This window comes from Mustela nigripes, chromosome 2 (genome assembly GCF_022355385.1).
Source record: "Mustela nigripes isolate SB6536 chromosome 2, MUSNIG.SB6536, whole genome shotgun sequence".
NCBI classification, from domain to species: domain Eukaryota; kingdom Metazoa; phylum Chordata; class Mammalia; order Carnivora; family Mustelidae; genus Mustela; species Mustela nigripes.
This window is the reverse complement of record NC_081558.1, coordinates 43,567,529-43,590,771: the sequence shown is the minus strand read 5'-3', so window position 1 is coordinate 43,590,771 and position 23,243 is coordinate 43,567,529. Positions and strand designations below refer to the sequence as shown.

The following is a 23,243-nucleotide window of genomic DNA, read 5'->3' as shown; positions in this document are numbered from 1 at the left end:
GGCTCAGGTCGTGATCTCTAGGTTGTGAGACAGAGCCCCCTGCCTGGCTCTGCACTGGACATGGAGTGTGCTCGAGATTCTCTCTCTTCCTGTGTCCCTCTCCCTTGCCCCACAACCCTATGCAGCTCGAGACCATGTGCATGCACTCTCTCTCTTTTTCCAAATAAATAAATAAATAAGGAAATAAGTTAATAAAATAATGAACAAATTCAGGATTTTGATATTCTCTTTTTTTCATTATCTTAATTATATTAATACCTTGTTATAAAAGGTTGACCAGATTTCCCAAACCTGTGTTTTATGTATATAAACAACAAGTCCATAGAACACAGAGCCTTGCTATTCAAGGGATACAGGAAAGGCTGTGACATACAAACTTGAAGTCAGTAAAAAAAGCCAAACCCACTAATTTGATGATAATGAGATAAAGAAGTAAGTGTAAAAAAAGATAGACTAACCATCTTTATTTTCAATTTGATTTTTCTCCAAAGATAAAAGCTTTAAATAATAATAATTGAATTAATTTATATAAAATAACCTACTCTTTTCTGCTAAGTACGAATATTTTAAAATTGAACATGTATAGCAAACCAGAATTCATACTCAACTTCATGTCATCAAAGAGAGGACATTTTACCACAAAAAGGAAAAGAAAGTCGTAATCTCTTAAATAGTTCACAAATTATTCATTATTAAAATCTCATCATACTGTATGAACTTTTCTCATTTTTCACTGAAGAATGAAAGTCCTATCACAGCTTTGCACTTGGGGACCTCTGAAACACACCAGCAATTCTCAATGGAGAGTAGAGATGGGTCAGAATTTCCAAGAGTTCTTTGTGGCTTGAAAAAGCATACTCAATATACCCATTGTTATAGTAATGAAAATTCAATTAACTCAGAGTTAAAGAAATCTCAAGAAAGCTCAACACAATTATTTAGGCTAGTGAAAATATAGAAGTAAATTGGAAAAGCTATACAGAGTGGGTGTGTGTCATGAAAGGTAATGATATACTGCCTCATATTAAAAGTAGTCCACTCTGCAGCTTGAGAGAATTGCAGGGTTTTAAAGGAACTCAGAGATCTTGTAATTCAACATCTCATTTTACAGATGAAGAAACTGAGAAGAATATTTCAATAATTCCATTTCAAAAGTTGATGAGGTTAGAACTGAATTATTTAAATAAATTAAATTATGTTAAATTAAATTAAATTAAATTAAAAAGTTAAAACTATGAAAAACAACACTGGAATGGTTAATTTTATGTATCAATGTACTGGGCTGCAGGGGGCCCAGATATTTAGTTCATATTCTAGGTGTGTCAATGAGGGAGTTTCTGGAGGAGTTTGAATCAGTAGATGGAGTGAAGAAAACTGCCCTTTCCAATGCGGCAGGACCTTATCCAATCCACTGAAGGCCTAAGTAAAATAAAAGGCTAAAAAAGAATAAAAATCTTTGTGCTAAAACACTCATCCTCTCCTGACTTCATACTCAGAACAATAATTATACCATAGGCTCTTGTGGTTCCTAGACCCAGACTGGAGCTATGCCAGAGACTCTCCTGGGTCTGAAATTCTTCACCTCCATAATTTCATATCAATTCTTTATAATCTCCTCTTTCTCTCTCATTTCATATATGTTTATACATGTGTGCAATTGTGTATACACATACCTGTCCAGACAAACACACATCCTACTGGTTCTGTTTCTCAAGAGAAACCTAATTCAAGTACTGAGTGCAATAGTGATGTGATTACCGAATTCTTGATTCTCTTGAATTAAATATTTAATTCTATAACAAATAACATAATAATTATGGCATATGGGGAATGTTTAAAAGATAACATCTCAAGAAGGAGTCTAGACTGATAAGATATAGAGGCTTAATAAAAGTAGAGTCAATTACAGTAGAGAATAGTTATTTTACTGCATTTGAAATATAGATGGATTCCAGATCACCTCTCACTGCTTGGATTTTCTGTTAAAGATATAGGCATGTTCTCTTATGGGCCACTTTCTGGTGTACACTTAGAAAAGAGACACTGACCTGGGACAATTTTAGTATGAAGAATAGGAGCTCAGAGGACATGGAGCTGATCTGAAGTATTAACTTCAGTATTAATATTACCTGGAAGCCCACAGGTTTATAAAGTTATAATTCTGCTGTGTCAAGTCTCCTAGTCCTTAGTCCCTTTTCCTCCTTAAGCTGTTTCCAGGCGCAACCACATTTTTGCTCCTTCCTGTAAGAAGTATGGAAATAAGTTATCGTGTTTATAAGAGTTTTTAACAGCAATGTACTTGTGGTCAGTAAAGGGGTCCACTAGAAATCCCTCCTAAATATCAGGCAAGTACCTACATCACACGGATTATCTTCCTGAAATGGCTTGATGGAATCATCATTGGTTCCATTCTTCATTTACTCCCATTTAGTGTCGGGCGTAGGTGGACTACTCATTTTTCTTGTAACATTTTTGGATTTTGACATAAATATAGGCTGAATCTCTTTTCATAGTCTATTGGGCACTCAAGGAAATACAATAAATTCTTTCGTTAGGGGTCTAGTTCATACCAACAGATGACAGCAGCTCCATTTGTTGACAGTTTTAAACATTGCATGCATCACACTAAATACTTGTGCACATATGTCCTTTAATCCTAATATTAGCAATAAGGAAATGTTAAAATATGTGTCCAGGCCTCACTCAGAGTAGAGATTCAAATCAATCAAGAGACAAAGCAGATGTTATTGAATATTAATGCTAAATTGGATTCCAAAAATTTTGGTATGGGATAAATATTAGATACTGAATAATGCATACTTTTAATACTCCTACAATCATGAGTGAAAGCACAACTTCAAACCTATAAGAGTTACTGATAAGAACTGCTTTTGCCTTCAGACTTATACACATGACTATGTATCAAATTTATTTAATCAGTGGAAACAAAAATCTCAAAGTATTTTTAACTCTCAGTATCTGCTTTGAGGAGGATGATACAATCTTGTCTCTCACCAAGTTGAGGAAACCACTGAGACCATGTGGGCCTGTATTTCTGGTCAATACAGCTGTGTCGTGGACAGGCAGCTGTTCACATGAGTGTGCCAAACAGCATTTGCTATTGCTTATTTATTTTGCTCCATCAAAGCACAGCCATATCTTAGGGCATGGAGGAGAATAAGGCTCATTAATTTGTACTGTATGCTTGACACACTATTCAGGCAGGGAGAAATTCTGAACTATGAAAAGTCATTGTCCATCTGCTGCCGACTACACTGGGTATTTTAAACAGCTCTAAAATACATCAGAAATGAAAAGGACAAAATCCAATTTTGAGGACTGTGTGATTTGAGGGTTGTGAGGATAATTCAAATATTTCAACATAATTAAGAGGTCGCACCATGTGAAGAAGGCAAAACTAGTGTGACCATTTCTCAATCCTAGCTCCCCAGGACATCAAGTCTGATTGGCTGGCAGTGAGGGCAGACTGCCAGGAGGCCAAACTCCTCAAGGCTGTTCGTGAAGGAAACGGATGGCCCCATGGAATGGCATTAGCCTACTCATTAACCTTACCTTCTCTCATACTGCTTTTTCCAGAATGCAGTTCCAAGAAGTAGGACCACTGACTCAAATAGGTTCTAGAGAAGAGTCAACCTGCAAACATCTTTTTAAGTCTTGGACAGTGTAGGATTATTTTCATAGTTGCAGGGAAGATGGAATATATATATATATACCAAAATGTCAAAAACTTGGTTAAATAATTCTGTTACTAGATTTACTTATTGTATGAAAACAAGCCCAGTTGCATTGCTAACAATTTGTAATAATTACCTGAGATTTGGTCAGGAAACATTTTCCATAGGAGAATTCAAAATTGATTTAAAAAATTAAATTTTGCAGTGAGAAGATACCTGTTATATACCAGAGTTGTTAGATTGTTTTAAAGATTTTATTTATCTATTTGACAGACAGAGATCACAAGTAGGCAGAGAGAGAGAGAAAGAGAGAGGGAGAGAGAGAGAGGGAAGCAGGCTCCCTGCTGAGCAGAGATCCTGATGCGGGGCTTGATTCCAGGACTCTGGGATCATGACCTGAGCAGAAAGCAGAGGCTTTAACCCACTGAGCCACCCAGGCGCCCCTGTTAGATTATTTTAGATGGGTGCTTATTTCCCTTCTTTTCTCTTTCTTTGCCATAAAGCACTTTTTCCTGTCATTATTATTCCTGAACCTCCTAAAACAGTGAGTCAAAAGGAACATCATGTATATACATTTTTATTGGGTACGAATATTGCCTAGCCTCACCTAACTTAGAGGTAAAAGCACATCATCATCACCATTTGGAATAGCTTACATTTTTAAGAATCCCAACTATAAACAAATAATGACATTTTATTTCCAAGTAGGGTGAACATTTTTAATACTGAAGTAAATTGCCTGGAGCATATAAAAAAATATACATCTTCCCTATGATAACTGCAACCTATTTCATATTCATCATCGTCATCGAGGGGAGTTATTTATATTTCCCATAGAAGTCACTTAAAAGCCACAGCAGTTAAAACTCCAGAGATTATTTGGCACTTTCTGAATGTACATAATCATGTATGAACTTTAAAATTCAAAAGTTTTTAAAACTGTTTTATTAATGTACCATAGATATTTACAGGTTCTTAATAATATACACTTTTTTCCCCCTTTCCAAACAAGTTTGTATTAATCATGTATTTTGTGATGGGGGCTGGAGAGCTTATTTACAGAATGATTTGCTTTCAAAAAACTCTCAAAGAGTTATGGTTTCATTCATCGTGTAAGTGGCTGAATTGTAAAACAGTAAAAAATGATGACAACTGACAGGAAGTAGATGCTAGGTTCTAAGGCTGGAATTCCTCTGGAACTCAAACCTGCAAAACATAAAAATGAAATAAAATATCTTGAGAAAAAAAAATTGCTTGTTAGATTAAGTTTTCATGCATACTATCATTTCTCTTCTAATAACGTGTGTTAGCACACTTGCTGCATTTACATTACATTTAATTTTAGGAAGTGTCACTAGCTCTCGGTTCTAGGATATCTGTTTTAAATGTAAACATGAACAAGAAAAATGCCTAAACTGGCCGAATCTGACTGGAGAGCAGCTTAGGATTTGCCAATGTGTGGTGGCTGATGATTTCAACCAGCTACAACTTCAGGCAGTTGAGAAAGTGATTCCTATGAAGCAGAAATAATAAACGATTATTACATGCTAAATCTGACTGATTGGTGTTACTTGCTTAGAACACTGTGTTGAGAGGATTTGAGATTTGTGACTCAGCTTGGTATGCATGTCATGATTGATTAGTGATGCCTGCCACAGAAATGGGAATAAGAGTAAATGTACATGTGTTCCATATTTTCTATCCTTACTCCCAGAAGCCTGTGAGTACCCAGAGAAAAACTTTCTGATTTTGGTGCCAATAGAATGAATTCTGCACCAATGACAAACAGTTGTGTGTGTTTTCTTTTGCTTTTTTTTTTTCTTTTTGAGATTCAAATGAAGAAACATAAAACTGTTTATAATATGTAAGCATGTTGCAAATTTGAGGGATTATTTAAAGAAAACTTGACTCATCACCTCTTGTTCACAACTGAAAATGGAAACACAGACCTTTTATTTTTTTTCACCCAACATTCATAGAGCCTAGATTTCATGCTGCAGCTGTCTAGATTCAAAATCTACAACACCGATGGTGATTCAACTTACTTGACATTTTTGGAATTCTAATTTCCTCACTGCTGCTTCCATCCCCACCATCGCTAACTGTTCTTATTTCAATCAAGTAGTCTTCTTCAAATGGAACCAGAAGCTCAGCCGAGGTATTGTTTGTTTCCAAAATATGTGTTTTACTCTGTCTGTTTTGCCGGTACAGAATCTGAATACAATGGTGAATCAAGTTAAATGGACATGTCACTTTTTTAACGTCCAGATTCTCATGGAACACTATGAGACATAGCAGAATAAATGCTGTACTTTTTGAATGGGAATATCCAGTCTGTGACTTTTCTTTAAATTCAGTCATTAAAAAAAAAAAAAAAAAGATTTTGTCTTTGGCCAATGCTTCTGAAATGAGAATAGATTTCTTCTCTATTAATTAAATAGCTTGAGGCTATTATCCTTGGAGCTCACTGTGAAGTCACTGGTTAGTTTGGACCCATTTCAAATGTCTGAATATGTATTTGCCAGGAGATGTTGTCTATTACCACTGATAGAAATAATTTGCTCTGGGTCCTTGGCTATACTCTTGGTAGATTCTTCTATTGTTATTAAAAGCTCACATCCTACTGCAGCCTAAGTTCTAGAAATTCTATTTGAATATATTCTTGGATTTCATTCTCATCTCACCTTACTACCCACACACACCATCATATTTTGATGGTGAGGGGAATCACTTGAAGAAAAATTAGTGCATATTATAGTTTAATTCTTATTGTTCCATGACACATTGCTGTCCTCAGAACATAAAAATTTTTAATGAAGAATCTGAAAGCAGCAATGCTAAGTATTTTTCAGTTTTTTTTTTTTTTTAAGATTCCTGTATTTTCAGATGCATAAATTTGTTTCTTATTTGGTTGTAACACCCTTGGTTTCTTAGTAACTTAAATGATATTATTAAAAGAAAAACGAAATACTTACCTTGTAGCCCAATACTTCGGACTCATTTTCCATGGTTTTTACATGCTCCCAATTCAGGCATAATTTAGAGTTTGTCAGCTTCCAGGCAATGTTAGCTGGTGGTTGGCTTGGAGCTTTAAAGAGATAATCAAAGATTCAAATGAATATTAATTAGCTCATGGTTACTGTATGACCCATCAACAAGAAAAGGGAAAATAAGTCCTGGATGATTATCATAGAAGTGGCAAAAATGTTTTCAGTGTCATTTGAAATAGCATATTAATTCTAGTCAGAATAAGCAAATTCATTTAAATTCTGGTCATTTGGGACCATCTTTGTGACAAACTTATAAATTAATAATGGCTTGTTGCATGTCCAGTATTAATTTATTAATCATTGCTGCTGAGTTTGTTTACTTTACCACACATAAACAGATGGAGGGCTCTGTTATCTAGTGTTCCATTTGGTCATCAATCAATGACCATATCACGCAAATTCAGGCTGCAAACCTTTATACATATCAACACAGTAGTGTTAATTCCTAGTAGTCTTTTCCTTTTTATCTTGTATTAGTTAGGACTCTTTGGCTTTAAGTAATACAATCAACTCAAGATAGGATAAGCAAAACAGTAAGAGATTATGAGGCATATAGGAGAATTTCTTAGAACTCTTGGCAAAATGCAGCAGAGCTTTAGGAGGGATAAAATTAAAAATGTCAAAAAGCCAAGTTCTTCTTTCCGCTTCCCATGGTAATGTTTGCTGCACCCTCATCTTGCCGTAGACCACTTGTTATTCTCAGTGAATGCGGCAAAAATCATGACTTTCTCTGTATCTGACATTTGAAACCTACTCTGTTCAGAGATAGTCCAGGCTAGAAGTCCCAGGAGAAAGATGAAGATTGACTTAATTTGGCCATGTTTATCTTAGTCTAGTCAGTTGTAGCCGGATAGTGAGAAGAATGCATGTCATTTAATACAGAGCTGTTGGAACCCAGAAAAGAGAAAACCGTCACAAACTCAGTGATCATACCAAAAGGCATTTATTTTAAGTCCAAAATGCAGTTTTTAGTTCCCTGAAATTAAGTTTGTCTCACAGAAATACGGTAAGTAAAAGGGAAGAAGACTTTAGAGTCAGTCTTTGAAGGCAATGGACCTAGTGCAGCTGGAGATTTCTACATACAAGAAAACTAGAGTCCAGGCTGGGAGGCCACTTATCCAAAAGCAAGCAGTTAAAGGGTGACTGAGTCACAACAGAATCCCGGTCTCTTAATTTCCAAGTTGGTGTTCCTCTGTGACAACATGCTGCTTCCCAAAGTTTGAGTCCACATGATTATTTTTGAGATTTAGGAAACTGGAGAGATTAAAAATAATTCAGCTGGAAAGCAGAGGCAAAGATAAAACTACCCAGCAAGATGTTTTTGGCATCTTATTTGAATTTGTGAGGATGAATGAGCACAATATTTAACTCATTATAACACTGATGGAAATGGAAATGATTTCTTTTAGAGCTTTGGCTCAACTGCTATTTATTCTCTTATATGTCACTGGAAAAGTCTCAGGATGTCTTACATTGCATTATCATATATTCCCCGTTATCCCAAACCTACAAGGACATTATTCTGGTTCACCTAGTTACTTACACCTCAATGGGGACACCGTCAAGAGATAAATGTTTCCCCCTCTGCTCCCAGTGGGGCTCAGTTCATATTTTGTAATGGATTTGTCACGTTGAATTATAGCACAGTGCTTGGCATATAGGAGACATATAATTCATACATGTGGAATAAATGATTATAAAAGATGGCTAAGGAAAAACCACTCAGAGTCCTGAGTGATTTTCTCAGACTATATGACTATGTGCTGTGCCATGTGCAGGCACATAGGTGACACAATTGTGGCCAATCTATTCATCATGCTTTCCTATAATCAAGGTCAATTGCCATGGCCAAACCTACAGCAATTCATATGATTTATAAGATAAACAAGCCAATTGGATTAAACATGCCCTAGGACATTTTTTGTCAATATAAGCCCAATCTTAAAGGCCTAAGAGTTTTGCACTTAGTAAGCACTCAGTGCATGTTCGTCAATATATTTATTTCTGAAAGACTAGATGTCAACCATTGTTTTGTAACTATTCCCCCTGAACTATCCCAGAGTGCCTTCTATAATCTTTTTCTCTGTTATAAAAGAGATAATATAAAAATTCTCACAAGACATCATAGATCTAGCATGCTCTTGTGACACATTTCTTTTACCTTTGTTCTTTAAAATGAAGCACTAACATTAACACCATCATAGAATCAATGCAGAGAAAATATAAATTTACTCCTTTGATGTCACTGGCAGTGATGGACTCTGAAGTTTTCATCTATGTCTGTGTCTATTTTGTTTGCTTATTTAGAGTAAAAGCACTGTTTTCAACACTATGAATCCACTGGGGAAGCTCCAGGCTGGGAGATAGAACTGGCCTCTATCAACCATGGGGACAAGGAGTTTATGACTATGGCCATGACATCAAAATGTTTATATTTGTTTCTTCATCTACCAAAGCATACATAAAATATTCTATGGACATAAAACGAGAGGAGTTTTTTCAGGAATGAGTTCTTGGTGTGAATGGCCAATGGCACAGATCACTTAGAATGCTTTTCTCTCTTGCTATCTAGGAGGTGGGAAGTACTGGCCTTCAAAGTCAGAGAGAGGTGAATTTGCATCTAGTCTCTTCCAAGAGGCCTGGCTTTTCTATCTTTGGAATGAGATAAAAATCTCCTAATTTCCAAGATTTTTAGCTTAAATATACTAAAATGTGAAATGTTCTTCACTTGGTTAGTGGTACAAGTTAAAAAACACAGTAACTGCTAATTCTCCTTCCTTAGAGTAACAATTCTCCACTCCGGTCTTATGACATGATCAATTTTTCAATTGTGTTCAAAGCAGATGGTTAGTAATAATACAATTCCAAAGTCTGCAAATGATCTGCTTCTTAACTCTAACTAGGGTACATAAGATTTGCCCTTAATCATATTGTTCTTCTCAGGTTCTTTATATGCTTTTTGAAAGACAGATAAACTGGTAGAGTTTTAGCTAATTATCTGATAAATCATCATAGTCTATCATCTTCCATATCTTTGTCCATGAGGATGATTCCAATGCCAATGCTTTTTGTCCAGTATTTAAATAAAAAGTTTCTGAAAGCTGCTTTAGAAAGTTGCTTAATATGAACAATATTAACCAATCTGGTTTCAAGAGCTTAATGTACTTGATTAAACTGGATTTCAAATACCTATTATGACATTGAGATTTCTATCACCTTGAAAATCTAAAACACTGTCACATGGATAACATCAAACACAGGCCATGGATGTTTGCATCACATTGGCCAATGGTAAACTCAACAAATAAGCATTTTTCTAATTTAAAAAATCTTTCTGGGCAATTTCCAAAGACTAAATAATTTTCTATTAATCAAATGACAGAGCAACATTAGACTAGCCCTCTACAGCTCTAATGGTTTCCCTGTGATCAATTTTTCTGTAGATGGCATTTATATTCAACTGTAGTTCACACTGTGAACTCAATTCAAAAACAACTTCTTATGTTACACTTCTAAGTAACAGCATGGGGTTGACATTTGGGCAAGAGAGAAAGAACATAAGTGCAAGATGAAATAAAAGCTTAATGCTTCCTTTATGTCTAAATATGGATTGATTGCAAATTTACAGCAAGAAAAATCCAGTACAGAGTATTAGTCCGTCAATGACAGGGACCAAATTGAGCCAAAATTTGCAAACACTTTGTGTTGCTGGGTCTGAATATTTCTTTCTATGTAAGCAGTGTTGTTGCTGTGGATTTTTTTTTTCTTTTCTTCTTGGAATTGATGTAAATATTTTTATCCCTTTGATTGTATATCTAAATTCTGTTTAAGTGATATCCCTGTGGATCACAATATATTTGCAATGCTTCTCAGTTGTCTTTGGAAATATATTGTTTTCACTAAGCTATGATACTGTTACATCACTGATAACTACTTAAAAACAACAACAACAACAACAACAAAGCCAACATCAGCGCTAGAAACAATAGTAACAAAGATTTCAGAAGTTTGCATATGCTGTTCTTTCTGTTTGGAGATCCCTTTGTCCACTAGCTCCTTTCATGTTTTATATCATATAAAAATATATGCCCTTCATCACATAGGTCCTCTTTTTTTATGTAGATCTCAGCCTCTTATTTTCTTTGCACCATTTTCCATAATCTATGATGAAATTTTTTTGTTTTGCTTTGTTTTGTTTTCTTTTAGGTTGCCTCTCCACTAAAGGAGAAATTGCCTAAAGGCAGAGATCTCGGCTGTTTTAATCTCCATCAGGCACTAACCTATGCATAGCTCATGGGAGGCACTATTTTCTTGGGTGATTGACTGAATCATCATATTTAAAAAAAAAAAGAAGGCTCTGTTTTCTGTTAAGCTTACCCAATCAGAATAGGCAGAGATTTTGGTAAATGTGAACTTTCTTTCTGAGAATTTACAATGGATGATCAAGTATCAGACTGAAAATCTAGACATGACAGTATGAATGTGTGATGGATGCAGAATTTCTTGCTGTCACCGCTATTCTGAGGTAATCTTGATGTCATCTCAAGGACATGGAAAATCAAAGTTAGATCCAGGGATAGTATTTGGAATCAGAGCTATCTTCAATGTTTCATTAAAGCCATTCCTCATCTTCACTTTGGCTGTCCTTTCATGACCCTTGAAGAAAATTTCTACAATGATTTATCAAGAGAAAGAAAGCAAAAAGTGCTTTCCAGCTTTAAGAAATGCAGAGAGTGAAATCACTACAGAAGAAGTATAATAATACATGTTACCATGCCCTAAGCTCTCGCTGTAAGGCAGCCTCTGGGGCACCTTGGTGTTCATAATATCCTTTAGTTCTCAGAGCAAACTCCAGAGGAAAGTACCATCATCTCTGTTTTTCAGATGATAAAATGGGTTCTGAGTTATGGGGGAATTAGATCTGCTGTACAGGTAGTACATGGCTGAGCTGAGACTCACAGCCAACCTTCTTCCACTCAGGAGTCCTTGTCTCCTTCCAACATTATCTCACGATGGGCCAGAGTCATGGAACATCCAGAAAAATGCAAATACATGAAGCAGGAGAATATGGGAAATTTACAGATCGGGAGGAAAGATAAGTGACTGTTGACAGGTATAGCAGCAGCATGACACACAGAGAGTACATGCAGTGAGACGGGGCATGTTAAACCATAGTCACTAAGTCTGGGGCTGCCAGGGCTGGAAGAGGAGAGAAAGGGAGTTTCGAGAGACGGTGAAAGATTCTCTTAGCTTTTGTTCTGTGGCGTAGAGGGGACAATGAAATTTTGGAAGAAGAATAGGCAGTGATTCCATTTTAGGAGGAAAAATCTAAAGACCATTTGAGGTTTGGACTGAAGATTTGAGATCTGGAGAGAGAGGGACTATTTAGATGGTTAGAGATGAAGATTACAAACTAACACAGTGTTCATGGGATGAAGAGATTCAGAGGATCCATGTTCATAGTGTCTGGGTCTGACAGATGCCCTAAGAACTTCTCTAAGCATTTGTTTTCTTATATTTAGGAATTAAAATACGAAATTCCTTGATTTGTTGTTAAGAATTAAGTGAGATAATGTATGTGGAAAATTAACGCAGGGCTCAGGATATAGACATGCTCAGTATTTTGTAACTGTGATCAACAGAATAAACATTTCCATATACTAATCCCCGGAATTTGTGGGATTAGTATTTTTAAGCATCCCTCTCTTTTCTTGATTAAATCAAAGAAATAAAAACCCTTGTAATTCCTCATTTTTTTTTTTTAAAGTATGGGAAAGGGGACTGTGTAGATGCAATTAAATTAAGGCTCTTTAGATGGGTGAACAAGAGAGAGGCAGGAGGGCCAGAGTCAGAGGAGATATGATAACAAAAGCAGAGGATCAGAGTCACAGGCAGGTTTGAAGACACAAAGCTGCTGGCCTTGAAAACAGAGGAAGGGGTCACAGCTAAGGTATGTAGGTGGTCTCTAGCTTCTACAAACCACAAGGAAACAAATTTTGGGGGGACACTCTGAAAAGACCACAGGCTATGTCAACACTCTGATTTCCAACCACTGAAACTCATTTCTGACTTCTGACCTCTAGAAAGGTATGATAATAAATTCATATTGCTTTAAACCCCTAAATCATGGAAATCTGAACAGCAACAATAGGAATCTAAAACAGTTTGTATCCCATTTTCACAATGTCAGTGACATAGAATGATACAGAACGACATTAGAGGTTTAATGTATACTCAAACACGATGAGATGGAGACGTGCAGAACTTCTTATTCTCAAGTCCTTGTTGGCTATTTTGATCATTACACTGAAGCATACAGACTGGTGAAAGCCAAATTCAAGAAATATTGAAACAAAATTGCTATCAAGAAATTGGGAATTATAAGGGTTTTTATTTGTTTGACTTAATCAAGAAAAAAGACGAATGCTTAAAAATACTAAACTTCATTTAAAATTTTCTGAATCTCATCTCACTTTTTCTCTCAGCAGATATATTCTAAAATTACATCTTGGGGAGATTAATCCTCCTTAATCAAACTGTTTTCAAAGGATATGTTCCACACTCTTTGATGAAGATGATCATGTGTTAACACTCAAACAAACCACCAATAACATTCTTGGCATATAATCCACAGTTCAGTTAAACCCACTTGAAGTATCAAGGACTGAAAATAGGTCAACTGAACAAACTTGAGATCACCACGTCAAAAATGAATTTTTGGGCACCTGGGTGGCTCAGTGGGTTAAGCCGCTGCCTTCGGCTCAGGTCATGATCTCGGGGTCCTGGGATCGAGTCCCGCATTGGGCTCTCTGCTCAGCAGGGAGCCTGCTTCCTCCTCTCTCTCTCACTCTGCCTGCCTCTCTGCCTACTTGTGATCTCTCTCTGTCAAATAAATAAATAAAATCTTTAAAAAAAATGAATTTTCTACTTAAACATGTAGGATAGGTTAGCATAAACTAATACATGGCTGATTTAAGTTGTATGAACAATCAAACTAGCAAATTCTAGTTACAGAAAAGCATTATTTTTTTAAGTTTTTAAAGATACATACAATGCTTTTAAAGTAGTTAATTGGTCAGGTCTCAGTCCACCTTCAACTGGTCAACAGGAATACATGTAATCTTAAGCCGACTTAAGACTGCTTCAACAACTGCATTATCATGTCTATTTATCATGATACAAATCCGTGAGGTTTTTAAAAATACTATCTTTACACATTTCTAATCACCCTTGATTTTGCCCAAGATAGAAACTGAATGACACACAAGATGTTCTGTGAGTTTGGCATCTCTCAATCAGCTAGAAGGAAGTGCCTGGACAATCTTAAAACTACTGAATGACTGGAAATTTCCATCCAGATTTGCAAATGAGCTGGAAGAGGCCAGACTCCAGAAGGACTCCAGAAGCAAATCATCCATATCAGCATATGGCAATGGCGTCACTGATTTGGTCAGCATGGGATAAAACAGGAAGAGGAATAGAACTATATTTCTAGCTAGTCAGTTCTTGAGGATTGTTCATGACCTAATTTCTCTCCATCTGGGTGGATTGGAAAAGAGCTGGGTTAAGAGCTGTTGGTTGCACATACTCTACCCTTGAAATGGACTGATCCCAGAGGGTTTTTGTTCATCTGTTTGGTTCTTTCTTAGCAAGAAACTGTATTTTCCAAGGTGCTCCTATAATCAGTACCTCTTTTTTGCCTCATCAATGATCTGGGGAGAGTGAGGGCAGAGAGAATTTTTACTTAGCAGATAGGAAAATTAAAGAAGAAAAAGTGCAATGTCTTATCCTGTTTTAGGTCATGAGTCAGTGAAGTATCCAGAATTAGAACACAAGTCTTTGGCTGCTGGCCTGGTGATGTGGACAAAAGTGGATTGTGTATTCTATAATCAAAGATTTAAGAACTGAGATGATTTCTAATTTCTTTTTGGATTGGACAGTATAATGTACACGGGGAAAAAGTTTATATCACTTGATTTACAAATTATGCTCCACCTCCTATTCTTTTTCAATACATAAGAGAGAAAAGAATACTGCATTTAAAAGCAAGATATACTACTCCTGTGTGACCATTTAGTCTTCCTCAAAATTCAGCAACTATATTTGAATCCTCTTTTTTATCATGGTTCAGAGACCAAAGAATGTGTTTTTAAAAGCCTATGAACATGGGGCACCTGGGGGGCTCAGTGTGTTAAAGCCTCTGCCTTCGGCTCAGGTCATGACCCCAGGGTCCTGGGATCGAGCCCTGCATTGGGCTCTCTGCTCAGCAGGGAGCCTGTTCCCCCTCTCTCTCTGCCTGCTTCTCTGCTTACTTGTCATCTCTGTCTGTTGAATAAATAAATAAAATCTTAAAAAAAAATTTCTCTTCTTTAAAAGCCTGTGAACACAATAATTTATGTTCATCTACAAGATGTAAGAAATATACAAATATATAATCATAAATATACACATGGCAGCTATTACTACATCATGTTTGATCACTGTGCTTCATATTATAGAATACTTGTCTGATGCCAGACTCACTCATAGGACAAACACAGCAACAATCCACTATTCATCCTTTATTCAGTAGGCTTTGCCTATGTAAAAGACAGCTGGCTGATTATTAAGGGAGTTAAAGAGAAGCAGAATAGTTAATTCTTAAATGTGAGGGACTTCGAAGTACACTACAGTAATAAGCTACCCTATAAAGAAAGATCTAGACATCTGGCAGTGCTAGGATCACCTCAGAGTACAGTCTAATACTTAGCATGTTCTAAAGGATGTTTTAGATACTTTATATCTTTCATTCTTGAAGAGAGACCTGTGAGAAAATAGGTACGATTTTTCTCTCATTTTCCAGGTGAGGATATCAAGACACTGAAAGTTTAAATAACCACCCAACAATCCAAGGATGAGAGGTCAGGTTTTGAACTCAGGTTGGGGGAGGGCATCAGAACCCATGCTTTTAAACATTACACTCTTCTATCTTTAATCTATATATGCAGAATATTTTCTCTTTCAAAATTTCAAAAACATCAAAATGGTTTCTTTTAATTGTTACCAGAAAGTTTCAACAATTGGCAGTATTTAAAAGACAAACTAGCCAAACACTAAGATGATGAGGTGGGAGGAATGAAATGGAGATTGAGCAAATATGTTTCTATTTATAGATGAGTATTGGTCCTTGTTGTGGGATGAATACTTACGAGACTTTTTGGTAGTAACATTGACTGGGGGGCTTGAGGGCCCTGTTCCAGCAGTGTTATAAGCTCTCACAGAAGCAAAGTAGATGGTATTGGCTTTTAGCCCTGTGATGTTTTTGGTTGTGACATTCCCATTGACTCTAATTTTCCCAATTATGGATTCTTTGGAGTCATCTGTCCAGTATAACACCTGATCATTAGAAACAAAAAACAAATAATTCATTATTTCTCAGCAACTATTAACCAAGATAGGTTATGGGAAGAAACAGGAACATAAATAGAAGAATATTTTCTAACTATATGCTTATAAAAACAACAGCAAAATAACCAAAGTTCTAATTTAAAAATATAAATTCACAATAGAAATTAGAAAATCTAGAGTTTTTTTTTTAGAAAACCAAAATAAAGTGGGGCACCTGGGTGGCTCAGTCAGTTAAGTGCCAGACATTTTATTTTGGCTTGGGTCATGAACTTGGGGTCATGAGACCAAACCCTACATTGGGCTTTGTGCTCAGTGCTTGGGATTTTCTCTGTCCCTCTCCCTTTGCCCCTCCCCCTGCAAATAAAATGAATAAATAAAATCTTTAAAGAAAAAAAGGAGTACCAAAAGAAAGTATTTCATGAGCTATCTAAAGGTTATCAGCTTTAACAAAAGGTATATAATAACTTGGACTAAAAGAAGATTCATACCTTCAATGAAGGACTTTAGTTATGATGTTTTACCCTTGACATTTCCTCTAGAGTTGTTTAAATGACAGGTTAATTAATAATTCAACTTATATCAAGCTCTTTCTATACATTAGTACTGACTTAGGCACATAGAAAAAGACAAAAGAGAATAAAGCTTGCTAGACAGGATTCCCTTACAATCTAGTTAAGAGGTTAGAATATGTAGGTGAACAAAAAGCAGAGGATGCATTCCAAAGACGTGATACTCGGGGAAAAAAATGCTCAGGGAACATGAGGAATGACAACATCAGGGAGTGATTAGAGAAGGGTTCAAAGAAAAGAGGAGACTAGAGATGAGGTTCCAGAAATAAATAGGATTCAAATAAGAGGTAAGGCATTTCAGGATTACAGTAGGAAGAGAGACTTATCATATGAACAGAACTTTCTTTTTTTTTTTTTCCTTTCCCCTTCCTCCCTCTCTTCCATTCTTTCTTCCTTCTTTCCTTCCTTTTTCTTTTACTTTCTTTTTGGATGAGAAGTTGCATTAAAAACAATAACAACAACAAAAAATGTACAAAGTAAAATTTAAAAAGTTTAGAATTGTACATTTATTTTAACTCCAAAAGAAAATAAATGTATTATCCATTTGGGGAGCCACTGGATTTGCAAGTTAAAGAGTAATAAGTAATTGATAAGTCTCATCGCTTGACTGTGAGAGTTAAGGCCCATAAATGTGATTTACTGTATGCTATACAGACTAAAAAAGACAGAGTAAGGAGAATCTGGGGTTTTTTTCTTATCACTTAACTGCCCTTTCCAAGATGACTGTATCTATTCAAGTCATGCTCCAATTCAAAGACAGCTTTCCCAGTAAAATTCTCCTATGGCTTAAGATCATTGAGGATTAGACATTTATTATTCCCCAAGAAACAAATATGATGGTGATTTGAATAAATAAATAAGATAACTACTCGGTCACCTTAAAAATGGCTACCATTTGCTAATTTGCTTGCCTGAGGTCATCTAGAAAGATCCCCGCTGCTCACTCCCCTTGATAGCTATAGACATACAATGTTATATGCTAAGAACTAGGTTGGTAGTATAGGCTGCTTAACAAGAACTGCTCTGTGGTTAGCTGGCATATTTACAAGGAAAAGTGAAATTAATGTGGACTACCTCATAGCCCAACACTCTTCCAGTGTTTCTATTCCAGGCAATAGCATTCCATGACACCTCCATTTCCGAAGCAGAAAAACTCTGGACAGAAGTTCCCCTTGGGGCCAGTTGAGGTTCTATCATTTAAAAAAAGACAAAATCATCTTCATGGAAATCAATGCAAAATATGCATACATGCCCAAGTATGACCATTCCATGGCTAACCACAACTTACCATCTTCCCCAGAGTAGACAATGGACACAGTACTCAGAGATCCTTCTCCTTCATTATTATATACACCCACTTTGACTTCAAAGGGAGAGAGGGGGGTGATGCTTTCATTTCTATAAACAAACCTTGATGATTCTACAGACGGTACTCTTTCCTTGGTCCAGGCTGTTGAGCCAACGGGCCGCAACATGATGATGTACCCAAATTCCTCTCCATTCTGTAGTTCTTCTGGAATTGACTTGGGCAGAAGTGATCAATTACTGAGTATTTACAAAAATATTTTATAGAGCTATTATAATTTTTATTGATTATTTGGCATTTCTTTCAATAGACAAACACGGATATTAACCCTGTTTAATGAAACATTGAAAAAACAATAATACTTTTATTTGGACTGACAATTAGGAAAATGATCCCAATTAAAGATATTCAGATAAATAAATGAAAAATTTAAATGGAAATGTAAAACAGGTTTACATGCTAGTATCTCCATGATTATTCATTAAGTTGCAATAATAAAATGTAATAAAGGTGGTTTAGAAGATTGCAATATTTTATAAGTTAAAACATAATTTGGATATGAATTTTTAACTCAGCACAAAATTAACTTATTAACTATCTCAAGGCTAGCTATGTTTTCTTTTCATGAAATTTTCAACAAATTCTTATAAGACATAGATAATATAACTGTTATATAATAATATTTGCTTTAAGAAATATAGAATATTTCTCAAACACGAAAGGATAAAAGACCTCTCAGTAATTTTTAATACACATCTTTTAGTAGTAATATCAGTGTGCACTTTTCCTAACATTTTTTAAAAAACAAAACAAAAACTTTGTTTATTCCCACAGAGACCAAATTCTGTAAGTTTCATTTAAAACCTAACTTATTATTTTTAAAATTACAAAACAAAAATTGATATAAGGTCCTCAGAACTCTACAGATATAACATATTATAAATAATCACATAAAATAAATATATACAAAAATGAATTTCTGCTTGAATTTAGACAAATATTCCACCTGTTTACAAGAAAGTTGTATTCAAAAAACTAAAAATTTAGGTTTTCTTAAAGAGAAATATCTTTCTTTTCTTTCCTTTTTAAAAAATTTTGATAGACTAATAAAGGCATACCTGATAGGACATTAATGCTTGTGTCCCACCTACCTACAGCTCCTTTTCTGAGGTCTTCCTTTACCCATACATATCCATTCATTGTACCAAATTATCCTGAGACTTGGACCACATCTGCTTACCCAGCAATGGGCACCAGAATCAATGGTCCTATCTTAATCACTGTCTGGATGGTGTCCTGGTGCCAAATCTTCATGTTCTAGAGTGGCTGACAGACCCCATCAATTCCTCTCCCCTACAGAGTTTGAATATGAAACACAGGTGGGGGCAATCCTACATAAACTTAGAGTAGGCAGTAAAGAGAAAACGTACAGTGAATACGGGAGGGACAATGAGGCAGCAAAAGCCAAGAGAAAATGGAAGCCATAACTCACGTAAAGAGACAGAATGGAGCTGTTAGTGAAGTAGGAAGTCATAAGAAAAGGAAACAGGTAGAACTAGGTGCAAGCATGAGGGACTACTGGAGCAGGAGCTGGATGACCAGAGCGGCTGGCAGCAAACTAGAGCCACCGTGCTCTAGACAATGATGAACGATGTTCCAGTTCTTCATTTGACCTGCCTGCCTGGTTATTGAGACTTCTTTTCATCCTCATTACCTCCCACATAGCTTTAAAATAAATCCCCATTAACTGAGATGACCTGAGCGGGTCTCTGTTTCTGGCCATGTGGAACAGTCTAACAAATACAGAAAGTGAAAAGAGGAAGAAAAATATAGGTACTGAAATCTGGGGAAAGAGGATGTTCCCTTGTATTAGCACTTTCACGGGAAGATCAGAGTTAAAACTGTTAATTTTTAGTGGAATCGAAGAGATTTATGAGAACTTAAGCTACTTGCTAGAGCATTTGATCTGTTTTTGATGCTTCTCTGCTCCCAGATTAAATCAAGATGTTTGGCTCATCTGAGAAAGTTGAAGGACTTTAGTTTTTGATAGTCAAGTAAAACTAGCATTTCTCACAATGTTCCCTCATGAAAGACCCGAATCCGACATACACAGTTTAGAAAGGGAAGAGGGGAAGAAACTTACTTAGGGTCTTCATTTTTTCTTCCCATATGCGCAGAGGGGAAGATGATGGAAAATATATATATAGCTGTTTAAGATGGTCAGGATGAAAGTCTCCCTCTTTAAGCAAAGAAAGTGTTTAGTAGAAAAAAGAAATTCAGAAATTCTTCTGGTAGTAAAATCTATTAAGTTGGTAAAGATTAAGAACCGAATCTTTGGTTTAGACCAAGGGCAGCAAACCATGACCTAAGAGCCAAATCTTGTCTGCAGCCTAGATTTGGAAATAACATAGTCACAACTGTCCCTTTATCTACAGTATGTGGGTGCTTTAGATGACAATGGCAAGGCTGGATGTTCTGAAAGAACATGTGGCCCAGAAGCCTGAATACTTTCCCTGACAGACACTTTACAAAATACATATATATTAACTCCCACTATAGGTGTTTATCTCTTCCTCCACAGTATTTTATCCTATTATTCCTAACCTTATCGTCATATTTTATACGACATAGTCACCACAAGTATCTCAAACTTGAGAGTACCTGGGAATATAAATTATGATAAGATGTGAATAAAGATATCCTTAAAAAGGAATTGGCATTTACTACATTTGGAAACAAACCAAATCAAACAAACAAACACAAAATATGCATTACTTTGGCACTGGAGAAAACACAAGGAGGATATTTATTTCAGGCAGATTATACCATGGTGTATTTACATGAGCAGTAACCTGGGATGCCCTGTGAAGTTGTTACCTATAAAGCGTAATGGTAGATTCTCACTGAATTTAAAATGGGCATTAGTTGTGCATTAGTTTTGAAAGCCCGTCAGGTATGATCTTATCTACAACAGGGGTGACTCGGTCCTGGAATGGTCTCTCCACACCCGGTTTCTTTTTCAAAACCTAGTTCTGAGAAGCTAGGGTGGTACCGTCCCTGACCTTCTTCCAAGCTGGATTAAGACTATCTTGTCCTCTTGGCCTCTGAACATGCAGACCTTTCTATAAAATGTATTTTTGGACCCCCACTGCTTGGAACAGAGTAGCTCCTCTTCCGTGAACTGAAAGAGTTCCTGAATGCCTTCTGGTGGCTTGAACTAATGTATGCGTCGCCTTCTAAATATATATAACCTATTCCTTAAAAAAAAGTTTGGGCATCAGAAGGATTTGGCTCAGTAGCTGCATGTATGTGATGCCAAATGTAAGCGATACATGGGAAACTGCATCCATTAATGTAATTTCTGCAAGTATCTATCTATGTATCTGATACTCCAAGAAAAAACACACAGAGCAAATGACTTGGATTAAATTTTTTTTTTTTTTAAACAGACTAACAAATGTTTTCTGTAGAAGGCGAGATAGTAACTATTTTAAACAACGGAGAGACATATGGTCTCTTGCAACAGCATGAAAGCAGCAGCACTGTACACCTGAGAGGATGGGTGTGGCCGTAGGGGAATCTGTGTATGAAAACAGGGAGCAGGCCGGGTTTGGCCCACGGGTAATAGTTTGATGAAACCTGCTTTAAAAAAAGGACATTATAAATCATGGAAATATACATATTACATATATGTACACGTATGTGTGTATGTGTGTGTGTATATATGTATATATATATATATATAACTCACATCCTCTCTTTAAGAATAGTAGACACAGGATTTCCCATTCCTCTCACATACTGAACATGCAAAAACAATTATTTACTAACCTTTAGTAATTTCTGACCTTAGAGGAGAAAAAATAGTGCATGATATCAAGCAAAATTCCCTACATACTATGATGAAATGCTTACTTGGCCTTTGAAATAAATAAACTAATAACCTACTTACCATTATACTAAAGAAAACCTCTTGTAGGCTTATGTGGGAGTCATTGGTTTTGTGGGAAATGTGTTTGGAGGACAGGAATAATTTGATTAACCTACTGCCTAAGGCAGATCTATAGGGACTCGTCCACCCTAAACCATGACATCATGTAGGGATAAGTGAAATTCAAATTTAGGACAAAGTAAAAGAGTATGGAGTGAGAGCCCTGTGTTCAAATGCTCCACTGCCCACCACCCAAATCTTTTTTTAAGATTTATTTATTTTAGAGAGCAGAGAGTGGGAACAGGGACAGAGAGTGGGAACAGGGACAGAGAGGGGGAGGGAGAAGAAGAGGGAATCTCAAGCAAGCTCACGCTGAGCATGGAATCCTATTGGGGGGGTGGATGGGCTTGATCCCACAACCCTGAGATTATGACCTGAGCTGAAATCAAGAGGTGGATGCTTAATGGACTAAGTCACCAAGCAGCACCCCCGCAATGTCACAGTTCTAAACCTGAAAGTGACATTACCCACCTCCTAGCATTGCTGTGAGGACTAAGTGACATGAAATGCCCAGCACAGCTCAGAAACTCTGTAAGTACTCCGTGAGTGTAGTCTCCTCTGCCGCAGGCCTCTGAGAGTTTTTCTCTCTCAGTACCACCCACCCATCCAACAGGTACTCCCATGGCCATGCCACATTCCAGGCACTGTGCTGGGCTTGGAATGTCTATGTGAAACTAGATATCCAGAAGAAAGGACGACTTTTAGAGTAGCTACGCCTGGTTTCCGGCCCTGTCATTTACAACCTTGAGAAAACAGCATCTCTGTGCCTGAGTTTACTCACAGATAAAAAGAGGTTACTACCACTACCACTCTTTCTCTCTCCATCTTTAATGGAATTTTGTAAGGAATAAAATGGACCTTTTACTACTGCAAAATCATTTACAGATACAATGAAGTACTCTTACTCAACAACAGTGTTTCTAAACCTCAGCACTATTGACATTTTGGGCCAGATAATTCCTTGTGGTAGGGGCTGTCCTGTGCATTATAGGACGTTTAGCAGCATTGCTGGCCTCTGAACAAACACAACTCTCTTCCAACTCAGTTGTGACAATCAAACATGTCCTCAGATATTGTAAAATGTCTACCGAGGAATAAAATCACCCTGCCTCCCAATGAGAACTCCCTTTGTACATGTCAGCGGGGATGATTTTTAATTAAAACATCCATGGCCATCATGCTCTTGGTATAACATTAAAATGTCCGAGGAAGTGGATGTTTTGGCAGTATGAAAGTTATTATCAA

General features: G+C 36.5%; 1 protein-coding gene across 1 annotated transcript in view; it reads right to left on the bottom strand.

The window, feature by feature from the left end:
• Window positions 1-1,274: 1,274 nt before the first annotated feature.
• Window positions 1,275-23,243, bottom strand: part of LOC132011506 (contactin-6-like) — a 302,333-nt gene continuing 280,364 nt past the window's right edge. The window contains 7 exon segments of the mRNA XM_059390186.1: window positions 1,275-4,839; window positions 4,841-4,901; window positions 5,741-5,909; window positions 6,671-6,783; window positions 15,934-16,120; window positions 17,776-17,891; window positions 17,990-18,224. Of these exon segments, the coding sequence (XP_059246169.1) occupies window positions 4,797-4,839; window positions 4,841-4,901; window positions 5,741-5,909; window positions 6,671-6,783; window positions 15,934-16,120; window positions 17,776-17,891; window positions 17,990-18,224 (924 nt within the window). The 3' untranslated portion in view covers window positions 1,275-4,796.